At 41.3% G+C, this 15,180-nt stretch overlaps 1 protein-coding gene across 1 annotated transcript in view; it reads left to right on the forward strand.

The window, feature by feature from the left end:
- The window catches only part of LOC121608890 (F-BAR and double SH3 domains protein 2-like), an 86,641-nt gene that overhangs the window by 65,840 nt on the left and 5,621 nt on the right, over positions 1-15,180 (forward strand). The window contains exons 11-18 of the mRNA XM_041940311.1: positions 1,605-1,721; positions 1,816-1,920; positions 7,449-7,538; positions 7,706-7,768; positions 11,796-11,930; positions 12,106-12,189; positions 12,291-12,468; positions 13,681-13,901. Coding sequence (XP_041796245.1) covers positions 1,605-1,721; positions 1,816-1,920; positions 7,449-7,538; positions 7,706-7,768; positions 11,796-11,930; positions 12,106-12,189; positions 12,291-12,468; positions 13,681-13,901 — 993 coding nt within the window. The remainder of the gene's footprint in view (positions 1-1,604; positions 1,722-1,815; positions 1,921-7,448; positions 7,539-7,705; positions 7,769-11,795; positions 11,931-12,105; positions 12,190-12,290; positions 12,469-13,680; positions 13,902-15,180) is intronic.

Below are 15,180 nucleotides of genomic sequence, written 5' to 3' on the forward strand. Positions count from 1 at the left end.
AATGTATGACCACTATGTAATTGTTAGGAACACATAGAAGTTTAGATTCTGCATTGATCTCAGTCGGATAAATCAGAAGGAGGACATGGCATCGATAGGTAACACAGGGTGAAGGTTCACTGTGTATTCAATATTTATAGTTACACAAATCAAATCTGAGTCACATTCGTAAACACGAATAGATAAAGACTTTAGCAGGTATCTAAAAACGGAACGTTTGAGAAGTCAATTTTAATGAAGGAGCAAAAGCAAAAACCAGCAAATGTACAGATAACATTTTGTTTTTAAATTAGGTGTATAGATGTATGATATGTACAATATACATATTGTGAAATGAAAAGCTAGAAAGGGCATCTTCCTGCTTTTAGCTTAGTTTTTCATGTAAAACAGCTAATGATATGAAGTTGATTAGTAGCATAGAAATTAGCTTTTTGTGTTGTGTGCTTATTGCTGCATTCAGAAAATTAGAAGACTCATCTACAGTGCCACTTTTTGGACCAAAGTAACACATATTTCCTTCATAATTACAGACAATAAAGTTAAAAAATCCTTTTAGGTGTTGTTTATTGGTAATGCTACACTCAAAAACTCAGTTACCCTACTTCATCAAGACTGTGTAGATGTGGTTTGGTCAGTATTTAATTGACAGTGACCAAACAGCCCACTAACTGTCTTCATATTTTGATTCAATTGTTCTGATCGGTGCACAGAAGTACGTGACATCACCCTTTTCCAAAAATCATTAAAGGGCCAGTGTGCAGGATTTCGGGGGACCAGTTGGCAGAAATGGAATATAATATTCATAAGTGTGTTTTCACAAGTGAACAATCACATGAAAATAAGAATAGCTGTGTTTTCATTTCATCAGAATGAGCTCTTTGTATCTACAGAGGGAGCAGGTCCTCTGCCATGTTCACCATGTTTCATCGACAAACCAAACACTAGCTCTAAAAAGGGCCTTTTGTGTTTTTCGTGAGTTTCACGACCACCATTCTCCTGCACGCTTGCAGAGGGAGGGCGAGTGGAGGTGAATTCAGTATGTTGCAGTCTGCAACCTCACCACTAGACACACTAAATCCTGCACACTGGACCTTTAAGACATAATGTTTGCTGCTTCTGTCATTGGTGGATTAGTGACTAGGTATGTAAATTTGGAACGTAGAGACACATTTAATACATTAGTCTCTGAAGAAAAATTGCCACATGGTTCTAATTGATGTTGAATGTTTTATTGCCATGCAGATTCTTCGACAGGCACACATATGTGCTTTTATATGAAAAAACAACATTCTCACACACTCGCGCTCTTTCACATGTGGTTTTGATAGCACTTCTATCATTCCAAGAGGATAACAATAGAGCTTTGCATCACACACTGTATTAATTATGTGAGAAGGAGACAATCTTTTTCTCACACTTTTTTTTAGCTTAACAGCTTCTGCATATCACACACCTCGTGCCATAACCACCAACAGTGTACTTAATGTCTGCACTTGTGTATATGTGTGTTTGCCATGCTGGTGTGTGTGTTGGTCTGGGACAACGTATGTGTTTACCCATGCCTGTCTGGTATGTATGCTTGTATGTGTGTTTGCCTTCATTAGAGTCGTCAGCTGGAGTCGGAGACGGGGACGACGGAGGAGCACAGTCTGAACAAGGAGGCCAGGAAATGGGCAACCAGAGTGGCCAGAGAACACAAGAACATCATACATTACAAGAGAGTAAGATGCACACATACCGACATTTGGCACATATACCCAAAACACAGAAACTCTATTTCTAACCCAGTTAAGTGTTTGTGTGTGTTGTTTTTAGTGTCTGGAGGAGTGTGAGAGCCATGGTTTGCCCCCCACGGAGCAAGGCAGACTAGACCTAGAGATCAAGATAGAAGACACCAAAGAAAACATGCGCAAAGCTGAGGTCAGTGCACATTCATTTTTGATCACAACGCTATTTTACAGAGGATAAGAAATAACATATGTTTCGTTAGCATAGTTGCCTCAGCATTTAAACTCAACCCTTTCTGTGAAGTTTAGGTGTTCTCCCTAAAGGCTAGGCTCCAGCCTCTAATACAGTTGGGTCACAGATGGATAGATGTTTCCTCTCTTCTGACATGAAAGAGATGAAAGATTCTTAAATTAACTTGGCTATATGTATATTTGTCACTACAAACAGAGAAAAGTGTGTTCATAAGAATAAGAGCTGTGTCTTTGTAACGAATGGCAAATATTTGTTTTCCCCTTAAGTACACACTGCTAAATTTAAAGTAAATGTTTCATATTGTAGACTCCCTTCCTGCTGTTACATCAATGCAGCATCAGTCTAGTCAACAATCCCTCTGTTTCAGTGGCAACATAAAATTCATCCCTGTCCCATTATTTCCTCTGCCTAGTGTTTGGGCTGAGTGGCTAATTATTTGGTAAATATTTTAAATGCAAACACTGGCAATTGGCATTCAGTCCGCTCATCTGCTCAGCCGACACAGCAGGGTATAATTAACTAACACAGCCCAGCATTGATCGATGCCCCTTTCTTATATCAGGAGATCATTCAAGTTTTTTAGCCTTTCTTATTGACAAAGTCCAATGATGCCCCTCTGTATATGGTTTTGCCACATTCTGTTCAGTGGTAGAGGTTTAAATACACTTGTTTGTGTGTGTCTGGCAGCATACAGGTGTGACAGCAGGACCAGCTATATAATAACATGATTTCCATTTTTTTTCTTGGATTTCTCACTTGTTTTGCTCTGTCATCACATAATCTGCCTCTTCCTCTTTATTATCTTGTGTTCACACACACACACACACACACTTCTACACCTCTCAGCCGTTCCACTTGCAGAGTTATCTATCATTTATGTATTGATTCTCAAAGATTCAACCTGTCACACTCACTGAATGAGATAGCTGCATCATCTCTCATCCTTCTCAACTCGATCCTGTCTCTGTTCTCTCACTATCGCTGCTCTTTTCATCTCTGCTCTCCAATTTTGTTGTCTTCCTTCACTTTGCTGAGCTCATTCTCTTCCTAGCACTGCCTCTTTGCCTCCATGCTACCCTTCTTACCAGGCTTTCACATATCTGGCACCCTCTGCTGTCAGGTTTGGTCAAAAAACATTTCATGCTTACTGTGCTCGTGCTCACTGTTTCACCATATATCCCCCCATATATACAAAGCTGTTTCTGCAAATTATTGGTTGAGCATGTTTTCTGTCATTTTACTGCTTTCATTGATAAACATGCTGTTGTCTCAGTCAATCTTACACTGCAGGAATATTTCCACAACACTATCAGTAGCTTGTGATCTCACAAAATAATTATTCCCTGCAAAGTGCAAACATGTGACCACTCCACCTTTTTCCTACCCCAGCCTCCATCTCTTCTCCAGTCTCTTGTGCTCACACTGTCTGTCTGCTATTCTTTGCTCTTCTAGGCCAGCATTACCTCGAGTAAGATGATGAATATTTTATGAACTCATTTGGTACAAATGGCTCCATCACAGAGCTCTTATCACAGAGTTATAAAGGGAGTGAAGGCAGTACAAAAGACATTATCCACGTGTGATTACACCATTATCTGGATAATGATTGCGCCATTCTTTCCTTTTACATAAAAATTGATCTTCGTCCTATCAAGCATCTTGCAGTAGCCTTTGCAACACCTTATTAGTGCGAAAACGCAGCTAGGTCTATATTTAGGATTTGTCGATTGAAAGCTATTTTTGAGGCATCTATACTCGGTGGAGGAATGCATGGTGTTTCTCTCCAGGTTTCACTTTGGTATCACCTCCAATATCACCATCAGCTAAAAACTGTTTCAGAAGCAGCATGTCTGAAGTGCAAGCTTAAGCACAGAAGTTTGCTACCAGCCAATAAGAAAGATTGATAGCATAGTTGGCTTCGCTACTTGTCCTCATTTACTGATTTTTCATAAATTGTCTAATTTCCTCGTGACATCTTAAACGCTTTGACGGCCAAACGAGCTTCAAAATCAATATTTAGGGTCGATGCACTGTCTGTGCTAAAAATGTGACCATTGTTTACTGCATGTCAGTCTGCAGGCAGATCTGTGAGAAAGATACTTTTCAGGTTTATTTGAGATTTAATATACTTCAGGATTTAATACACACGCTGGAGTAAGAGTAATATCAGCAGGTTTCGCACAGTTTTCCATCTGTATATTTTATGGGAAACACGATACGGGAAGCATAAGTATCAATGCCCTGAATCCTGTAAAACTTTCAAGAGCTTGCAGACCCTTTTTATTTACCTTAGAAACTGTTTATCCAGGGGTAGTTATTTTAAGAATACATCAAAAATCCAGGGAGGCTTTTGCCTTAATGGCCATAACTAGACATAATAGTAGGTTGGGTTGAGTAGTATTCATATCATTATGGGTGAAGATTAAGGTGGAATTTCATTTCTTGTAACATGTTATACGGAAGACTTGAACAAAAAAGTAGCACATGCATGAGATTCAGATGTCTCCCCTGTTGCACTGAATGCGCTGCTTTGTTGTCACAGGTTAAGGGAAAAGAACAGCACAACTGAAAGGAAAACAGTGTGAATGTTTAATGCCTTTGAATCTATTCTGCAGTGTTCAACAGTACGCACCGCTATCCTCTTTTTCTCACGTCTGTTGGAATGGAATCAATAAACATTGAAGAGAGAGAGAGCAGACTTATGTATTCTACGCTCTGTACAAATGCTGCTCTGATTTAAAGGCCTCTGCATGAATGCTTGATGATATTGAAACTAGAGTCTTTCCAGAGAGTCTTTCTATGAAATTACTGCAGTATTTATGACTGTAACAAAATTTACCAGCACGATCAAGGGATACACGCTGCGATTAAAGTCATGTGAAAATTAAACCGATCATATATTCTTAGATAAATTCTATGTAATAGCAGTGTGCCCCAGGCTAACTTGTTCGCTCTACTGGAGCTGTCTTTATTAATAGAACAACATACTTCAGAGAGGAAGAGGAGAAAAAACGCTCTTGTTATGAATGAATACACAGATTTCCTAGAGGAAAAAATAGAAATAAAACCTATGTGAGAAAAAAGCAGCTTTACTCTTACTTTCTGAAACAGTATAAGTTCCAACAACCTCTATCTAGTCTCGGAGAGTGTGATGTCGGAAGTGGATAGTATCTGATATAGATTTTCTCAAAGAATATTCTTCTCACAGAAAACTCTACGCGTTAAAGCTTTCAACATAGTAGAAATCCCAAAAAAAGGATGCTTGTTTTTGCTCTTCTTCTCTCCTAGCATGTTTTCACATACAGCAGTAAGACTGACAGTATCTGACTTTCCCCACAGTGATATTAGCTGATTATTGGCCTCGTCTCTGCTTTTTTTCCTCTTTCTAAGGAGTTCTCAGAGGATGAGTGAGTGAGAGCAGTTTAGGCGAGTGGCCTTCTCCATACTAATGAGCCGTTAAAGGCTGCTCTCAAACTGCCTCCACCAGACAAGTTGGCCTCATTAATACATGACGTCAAAATCCTTCAGACAGAGACAAGACTGTGCTCCCAGCAAACAAACTAATAAGTATTGGAAAATTGATTGGAAGTTTCTACTCATATTCTAGGCACAGTTTTGTATTGACATATTAATACCTTTGGTAAATATGTTGCATATTTACAGTGCTCATATTGTGCCCAGACCAATCAGATGATGGTGCATATTAATGTTAGATAATTCTATACGTACTGGTCATGATCATCCAATTTGATCCAAGTGCCTCTTTAATGTCTCGCACACACTGGATGTAGCTTCTTATCTTATCTTCTGCAGCAGAATTCTTCATGTTTTCCGTCTGCTACCATAGGAGACTGTATAGATAAACCTGGTCCCATATTTCAGAATTTCGAAGTTTTCTGCCTGCATTATCTCTCTGCCTGTCTACCTCTCCATCTGTTTTTTCTGTCTACCTGTCTGTCTGCTTTATTGATTAGAGCTGCCCAGCCGGACTGTCTGGGGTCATACAGTGATCTGTACTCACACTGCTGGCTGATTATTCTGTTCACTGAGCCACTGACTGCTTTAACTTTTCTCCTCTTTAGTCTGGTATGTCTATGGTCCAGCAGCAGCAGCAGCAGCAGCAGCAAAGGCTGGTGCTTTCCTTTCGCATTCGTTGAGTGCTGCTAACAAAAAGGAAAGAAATGGAGGCACTCAAGGGGCTCAGGTCTTTATTGATCAAAGCGGGGAAGTCTGTCTTGACAGTGTGTCTGCCTGTCTGACTGCTTGTCTCTATGGGAGGGAGCTATCAGCTATCAAGCTGCTCTGTCAGCATTGAGAAAGGAGAGTAGAGGATAATGAAAAAGGAAATTGATGAAATCGGTGAGAAACAGCAGGAAAAAACAGAAAGGATCAGAGATGAAACAGCGCTGAGGAGGGGAGACAGATTAAACGGATTGAATCTCAGGGGTTTTCCCTACTGGTGGTTATAGCATCATCATATTTTCTCATTAGGAAAGAGCACCGCACATGCCCAGTGTTCACAGCTCATTAAAACAAAGTACAGCAAGTTCTGATGATTTATAAGACTCCTTGACACAGATTCAGCACGTTTTGGGGTGCAGATCCAGTTCACATTCTCACTATGTGACTGAACTCTGCTGCATGTGATCTAATACAACTAAAAGACCCAAAAAGTTAACTTTTTCCAGTGAAGATTTGAAGTAAAGATGGCTATGAGCTTCCAATTAAGTAATTTAAAACATGACACTGTGCATAGCGAGAGGTCTATCAAATATAGACACCATTTTTCATTATACTGTTTGCTCTGTTATACAGGTTCACTTGAGGTCCTTCTCCCTGCATCGATTCAAAATCCCATTATATTTGAGAAATGGCTCCCACCTGGGTGCTTACTGTATATAGTGATGTTTGCTAATAGCACATTATATTGTTATTGACTTGTGTCTGTTTTGTTTGAGCATCATGGCTAAAAGCTATTTGTGTCTTTTCATCTGTCTAGTATAAGGGGCTAGTTTTTTGCCACTAGTGACTAAATATGAAGCACTTTGGTAACTGGAGACCAAACTAACTGCAGCTGTTGTATTCCTTGTAGTAAGGCTGGTTGATACCTGCGCTCAGAGGCTTGCTCCTACTCTTGACCCCACACTGAGACATTTTTAGGCTCTGATATAAATAAAAATGGATGCAGCTTCTTAATTTCATAGTTGTGGCCATCATTCCTCCCTGTCATGATAGCATTTTACTCAGCAAATTATGATTATTTATGTTATTCTGTCCAAATGCTTCCACTGGTGTCCATAATTAGGGCAGTAAGACAGGTTTCACAGGTTCCTAATTTCAATAAAATGGGACCCAAGTTGCGAAAATAGAAACAGTGATGCTTTTTTAAAGGCTGCTGCAAGAGAAAGTGTGTAGCTCAGTATTATATTTGGTGTTGTTAACATTCTTAACCCCCTCTCTCTCCAAAGACAATAAAGTTAAAAGCTGAGGCACGGTTGGACCTTCTGCGGCAAGTGGGGGTTGCCGTGGATACCTGGCTAAAGAGCGCCATGAACCAGGTATGTTTTGTCAGACACACAACCCTTTGAGTGTTTGCGTGTGTGTGTGTATAAATCCTTTCACGCATGATTTCCAGTTTGTGTAGTACAGTTTGTGTGTGCGTGTGTGAGTGTGCCTGTTGGCAGTATGTGTATAAACCCCCCTTCACTCTCTCTGCATGCTGTAGGTGATGGAGGAGCTGGAGAATGAACGTTGGGCGAGCTACACTTCCCACGATCCCTCACTGTCGGTGAGACACCTCCCCTCACTGTGCGTTGCTGCTTTCTTGCCAAGTCAGCATATCTCGTTCCTGTTTTCACAAAAACAGAACCTTAATTAATGAAATTTGAAAACACTGGAGGAATTAATGAACAACAAAACTGTAGACATAACATAAAACCTAACGTGAAAGCCTCTATGCAAATACTTAAATACATACAGGACATGCACAAATGATTTTTGTCAGCAGTTTTCAAAGTCGCAGCAGTTTTTGACTTGGCTGGAAAGTGCAAATCTTTTCACCACACAACATCAGTCGTAGTTAATTTGTGTTGCATGCATGGTGGCCTCTTTTACCCACTTTAAATGAAGATCACCATATCACTGAACTGTGTCACTGTACGTCAGTCATGTATCTGCTATTGGCTCATTTGTTTTCCCAGCAGGTTGTCTTCTTGTGCTACACAACTACTACTGCACTCAGTTCCCCTTGGGTCAGACTTGTGATTTGTGATATTGGCCTACACAAATAAGATTTGACTTCACTTAAATTCAGCAAACTCCAAAATGTCATTTTGAACTCTAAGGGACTGACTCATAATCACAGACCTCTCATTCTTTATGATTTCACTATTAGTGAAAACCACCCAGCTAGAACAGTTCTCCTGACGAATCACTCCCTAAATGATGTAAATTGCAAGATAACTGACCTCAGCCCTTCTGCCTAATCATCTGTCACACCAGTTACTGCCTCTTAAAACAGCCCACTTCCCCACTGGAATACTGATGTAGTCCTTGCACAACTCGCAGTTTTTATTTCAAGACCCTCAGCTTTAATGGCAGGATAGACTGAGTACAGATCTGAAGGGACCTGTTTGTCACCCCTTAGTGTTTATGAATGTGTGTGCTTACTGTATTCTTGTCAGGAAGAGGTGGACTCCAGGCAGCTCCACGTAACCCTCCCCTCATTACTCACAGTATACTGTCATTTTTCCTTTGAGATACGGCATTCCACCAAAAACAAATAGTTTGATATTTGGCCTTTTTTGGTAAGAGATACATGAGGAGACTGATATTACTCTTGATAAGTATGTAGCTAGGGCGAGGACCCAGTTAGCTTAGCTGAGCACAAAGACTAGAAACAGGAGGAAACAGCTAGCCTGGATCTGTAAAATCAGCTACCAGCACCTCTAAATCTTACTAATGTTTGGATTAAATAAACAAGATGTAACATGTTAATCTGTGATCTTTGGAGGTGCTGGTAGGTGGATTTTGTTATCTTTGGACAGAATCAGGTTAGCTGTTTCCCTCTGTCTCCAGTCTTTGTGCTAAGCTAAGCTAACCGGCTGAAGGTGGTAGCTTCAGATTTAGTGCGCAGGTATGATAGCGGTGTCCATCCTCTCACTCCTTTAAATAAATCTTAAAAATGACTACTTTTCAAACAGGAATGCACAGGAATGTTTGTGTGGAAGACGTGTGCTTGTTTGTGTGTCTGTCTGTCTGTCTGTCTGTCTGTCTGTCAGCAGGACTAAACATAGCCGGCCTGCTCTGTTGGAAGCACTTGACACTCTGCTCACATGATATTGCAGCTAGCAGCTGACACCAGGGAGAAGAGACAGAGACACTGAGTGTGAGAAGGGGAGAGAAAGTTGGGAGAATGAGGGGGAGAGCAACCTAGGAAGAGATGAATGGAGAGAAGGAGGAATGGTAGAAGGAGCTGTGCAGTGAAAGAGGGAGGCTATCACTGAAGAATGAGAGTGGGAGCTGAGAAAAGAAGAGGTGGTGTTATGTGGGGGAGAGGGTGAGAGGGGGAGGTGAGGAGGGAGTGGCGTCAGAGTGATAATGCTGAATTAAAATTGGATGCTGAGGTGAGAGAGATGGAGGGAAACTGCAGAGAACATAGATAAATATATTGCAAGTCCCCTGTACACAGTGACAAAACATGAGAATGTACGTGTTTGTACTGAAAAGCGTGACTAAAACAAAGAACTGTGTTCAGATTTGATCCAAGCCAAATATTTGTTTATTGAATCTGACACATTTACATTTACCTAATTTCCTCCAAGAAGTTGGTAATGTGTTTTTCTTTCAATTTTCTCTTCCCTTCTTTATAAGATAAACCAGTTTGAGGCTACACTTGCTGAATCCCCTCCATCTGACGTGGGTGTCATTAAAAGAACAGACCAGGAGGCACATTGAATATTCCAACATTTGACAGCAGTTCAACTGCCTTTGATTTTATTTGGAGTGTACTGAAGCCTTAAGAGACTGGCAGTGAAAGAAAGAGGGATTATAATAACAATATGCAATAAAGGGAATGAAGAAGGAGAGGCAAACAGTAGGGGGGATTGTTAACAGCAGTTTTCTGATTAGGGAGAGGTTAAGAAGTGGCCGACGGACAGGGGGAGAAGAAAGGAAGGATGGATTGTGAATAATAATCCGGAGAGGAGAGCACAGAAGAATAATGAGAGCAAGGAGCAGGTTCTTCCCTCTGCCCTTTCTTCATTCCACTCAACTTTATTATTACCACTATGAAATACTGTAAGCCATGAACCATCAAGTCCCTCAGGCAGCCTCTGCCTTCATTACAATATCACTTTCACAGTTATTACCTCTAGGACCAATAAAATCGGCTACTGGTCTGCATCTCGGCTGTACAGTTGGTACACACTTTGAGATGTGTTTTTGGTGATATTTTATTGGGTTATTACTAAAAATATGTGCCGGTCATTTCACTTCAGGAATGAAATGGAATTGGCCCTGAGGCAGTGCAGAATACTTTAAAATCAATGCAGCGAAGTGGATAAGGGTGAGGTAACACAACAAACATGGAGCCAACAAAAATAAAACCTCAAAATATGGAAGTGGACAACAGGTTGTTCTCCGTCACACTGATGTAGGTCTCCACCCAGTTACATATTACATAGCTGTGTTCGAGCATTGACATTGTGAGCATGTTAGCATGTTACATAACATTTTACTTTACATATTACATTGATGTCTGTGAAGCACATTAGTAAAAGTTTTTCAAGAAAAGCATGAAACATAGAAGCATGCATCATACTTCAGGTGCAAGGCTCTTTAGTAACCATTCCTTGTCAAGAGTGTTAGGAATGTGTTAGTTTTTATAAGGGAACACCTTAGGACCACACCTGAAGGTTATTCTTTCCCCAGAGAATAGATTCTTATTTCTAGGAGACCTACTTGGGATATCAAGTCATATACAAAACACACATCTGTTTTGTTCTGCACTGGTGTAGAGTTTACTGTGTCAACAGAAATCTGATGACTAAACACAATGACTCAGGAATGGATAAACACACACACACATACACACATTTTCTCTCTATTGTTGTGGCCAGCTCAGCTTGCTGTGTGTGATGGATCTTTCTACCAGCCAGATCACATGACTTTCATATAAGCCAGTGAAATTCTCATAGAACAAAAGAGGGAGGGGCTGCATCATATGAAACAGTAGTCCCTCTACACCTGTCTCTGAAAGCTATACTACCCACACTGAGCAGGACAGAGAAGCTCAGGCAGGAAGAAAAGGTAAGCGTCGCTCTGGATTCAGTTGTGACACTAGCACGGAGAGGGAGAGAGCGCAAACACACAGGGAGAGGGGAAAAAAGGTAGCGAGTGAAAGTGTGTCTTTGTTGAATGGGCAGAGCTTGAAACTGGTGAACAAATGCACGGGAGGTGGTAGAAGTAGAAGTCAGGATAATAAAACAGCAAGAGTGGAAAAGGCAGAGGTGGTGAACACCGAGGGTAATGGGAGAGAACAAAAATGAAGGGATCTTTCGTTACAAGCCAACAGGCAAAGACAGACAAACGGCGGCGTCACATCTCAGAGTTTGAGCCAGGAGGTGGTGTAGACTTTTGATTTTATAATGCTTTTTCAAGTATTTTTCATTTGTTCAATATGTGATTGACTTCATATAAAAACGGCATGTTTTTTTTTCTCGCTCTGGCGCTTTAGAGGTGATTGGATCTTTTCTTGTTTGTCCTTGCAGTTATCAGAGGTTTTGTCTTTATCTGCCTGTGTTTGTGTGTTGAAGGGCACAGTGGACTTGGAGCGCGAGGAGGGAGAAGAGTGTGAAGAGAATATGGAGGTTTTTGACGACAGCAGCTCCAGTCCTTCAGGAACCCTCCGAAACTACCCGCTAACCTGCAAAGTCCTGTACTCGTACAAGGTACAGTACTGTCTTCTCCACAGAAAGGATAAATCAAGGGCGACCAAAAACAAGATGCATGATTTCTGCCAAGTGTTCTGGCTGCATTATTCCCTCCTTTATGTAGTTAACCCATTTCCTTCCTCGTTCTCACTCCCTCTCTATCTGTAACACTGTTGGTGTGTCCCTCCTGCAGGCCTCTCAGCCAGATGAGTTAACTATTGATGAACAGGAGATGTTGGAGGTCATTGAGGATGGAGACATGGAGGACTGGGTCAAGGTGCACAAACACACATACATATGGGCATTATGTGCTGAGCTCTGTGCGTTTGCTGTGTTTGATTTCACAGCCTTGTATGGTTTCTTGTGTGTGTTTTCCAGGCTCGCAATAAGACAGGCCAAGTGGGCTACGTCCCAGAGAAATACCTGCAGTTCCCGACCTCCAACAGTCTGCTGAGCATGCTCCAGTCTCTGGCTACACTCGATGCTCGATCACACACCTCGTCCAATTCCACCGAGCCAGAGCTGCACTCCAACTGCATCAACGGAGACACAAACAGTAAGTATGCTGTAAACCAGGCAAGTGGTAAATTATTCTTTGAAATAATTAAACTGCATGCCAGGAGTTTGAGTAAAACAAGTTAGTTCCAGTTGTACAACTGGAAATGAGTTTTTTTTTTCTTCCCATAATGAGGTTATTGTGTGCCGCTGATTAAGGCATTTGTCTCTTTTCTGCTCCACCGGAGTTGCGCAGAATCCAGCTGTAAAGAACACTCAGTTTGCAAAGCAGGCTGTTATTAAAGTAAGCAAGTGTGGGTTGTCTGACTTGCTGGGGAAAAAAAGGTAAAAATGTTTCCAAGTTTGCAGTAATGAACAGAAGTGTGACAGCAAAGCAGCAATAAGTGAAATGTTCAGTAAAAAAATTAGAGGTCAGGTTCCACAAGCTTTGCCCCTCCTGATTTCCTTTTCATCTGTTGATTTTTAACTACTGTTTTTGCATGACCATGAAATAAGTACAAATTTCTGTCACTGCCATTCCAGTACCTCATTGGAACAGAAACAAGGGCAAGGCAGTTGTATGAAATTGCCCAAATAAAGAACAAAACACCAGTGATTGAAATTGAAGACCAGTTTCATAAAAATGGGCCTGTGTGATGTGAGCATCATCACAAACATTCCCTCTCTTTGTGTACTCTCTCATACTTCATAACACTGTTGGTTGTATCCAGTGTGTACAGTGTGTACAAAAGGTTCACTATCAGCCACACTGCTCTTACTCTGCTTTGACTAATGTTGACCAGGCTTGTTGGGCTGCATCTGTCTGATTGACCGTGCAAATGAGATCTCACTCAATTAATTCAGATAATAAAGATCACATGTCATTTTCATGGTACCTGATTGGTCAAACATGTTTTCTCTGAAAAAAAGAAGAGAGTGAAAGACCCTCATGAACGCAACAGTAGATGATTCTTCCTTCCCAGTCCACCGTTTTTTGCAGCCTTCTTTCTTCCTCTATTCTCCTTTTAATGCTGTGTTTCTGCGCTACCTGAGTGCGTGGACCAGGCACATGGAGAAATTCAGGCACCTAATTATTATTCCAGCTACACCTTTCTGTTTTCTCTGTATCTCCCTCTGTCCAGTGGTGTGCACTATTCTCTTTATGACAATGAGGACCAGACAGACAAGGAAGTACATTTCCCCAAGAATGATTATTCCTTCTGTGTATCTCTTATTGCTTTCTCTCTCTCTTTGTCTTCCTTTCTCTCTGCAGTGATGTATGTCCGCGCACTTTATGATTACGAGGGCCAGGCGGACGAGGAACTCTCCTTTTCCGAGGGAGCGGTGATACGCCTGTTGAGCCGCGACACTCAGACCGACGACGGCTTCTGGGAGGGGGAGCTTAACGGACGGGTGGGGGTCTTCCCTTCCGTGCTGGTGGAAGATTTCACTGAGAATGGGGAGACCAGTGGAGGAGGGCTGGCTGACATACAGGTATGTTGATGCGTGGGGGTTAGGTGACACAAGAAATCAAGTTTTCATTTTGTGGAAAATCTTCAAAAAGGAGACGTCACTGAAGCAACACACAGATGCTCAGTGCATCACTCTTAGAGGAGCTGATTATTCAGTCTTATCAGTATTTCCTCTGTGCAGAAATACCAAGGATAGTGTGTAATGTACTGTGCCACCCCCTTCCTGGCTGTTGTCCAGTAGATCTATCAGCAGGGCAGAGTTCACAAACAGTGGATCAGAACTGCCGTGTTCCTGCGGCGCTCTGATAAAAACCCTGCACTGCAATCACACAGAGAAGTCTTATCTGTGGCATAAAGTGCTGCCCTATTAGAGGCTCAGCAGCAGAGAGGATGCAGCCTCTCCCTTCCTTGAAGCCTGTAGACAAAACACAGCACAACATCTCTTAACGTCTTTTAAGTTGCATGTAGGGAAGATTGGTAAAAAAAATCTGAAACCTCCTGGTTGCTGCCACGGAAAGAGTCAAGTTGTATTTCGTGGCATTTCCAACTAGTAAACTAGAAATATTTCTCTAAGGTGTTCCTTACAGTATTCCTAATGCTCCACCAAAGACCTACATCCTAAAGCTGCTTCAATCAATATTTTACTGTAACTACTGATGAAGTGATATGAAGTATTAATGTGAAAGGGGCTGCTTCTAGTGATAAACCCACAGAGAATTATCTCCCAACTCCGCAGTTCCCCTCAGCTCGATGAAATGTTTTAAATGTGTTGCTTTGGTTTAACAGCCTGCAAATGAGCTGTGCTTATAGCGTTACTTTCAGTAATAAAGCTCTAAAATCCCACCGTGCACTACCATTTCATTGCCAAACGGCAGACTGGAGAACACAGTGGAGCAATTAGCAGCTAAAAAGCCAGATATTTCCCTGAGGAGTTGGTGGAGACCAACAACAGAGCTAAAAGAGATTGAATATCAGACTTACATTCATCAGGTGGACAGAAATACAACTCCATATTAATGCTTATGTTGCTCTGTGTGTGCTGGATGAGTAAAAATGGCAACTGTTTGCTAAGATATTAGCCCAATTAAGCTTATGAGATATGACCGTGTTGATTTTATAGCTTATGTGCTGCCCCCAAGTGGCCAAAACTGTAACTCATTTCCTTTCTCCTAACATTTCAGTTTTAAACAGCTTCTTTTTCTTTGGTCAAGATGAGACTAAGATGATCTGAGTCAAGATTATCTTAACTGTTTTGGATGCCTTTTCAAATTGTCTAGCTGTGTTAATGGAGTTGACTTCAG

The sequence above is a fragment of the Chelmon rostratus genome, chromosome 7, assembly GCF_017976325.1.
Source record: "Chelmon rostratus isolate fCheRos1 chromosome 7, fCheRos1.pri, whole genome shotgun sequence".
NCBI lineage: Eukaryota > Metazoa > Chordata > Actinopteri > Chaetodontiformes > Chaetodontidae > Chelmon > Chelmon rostratus.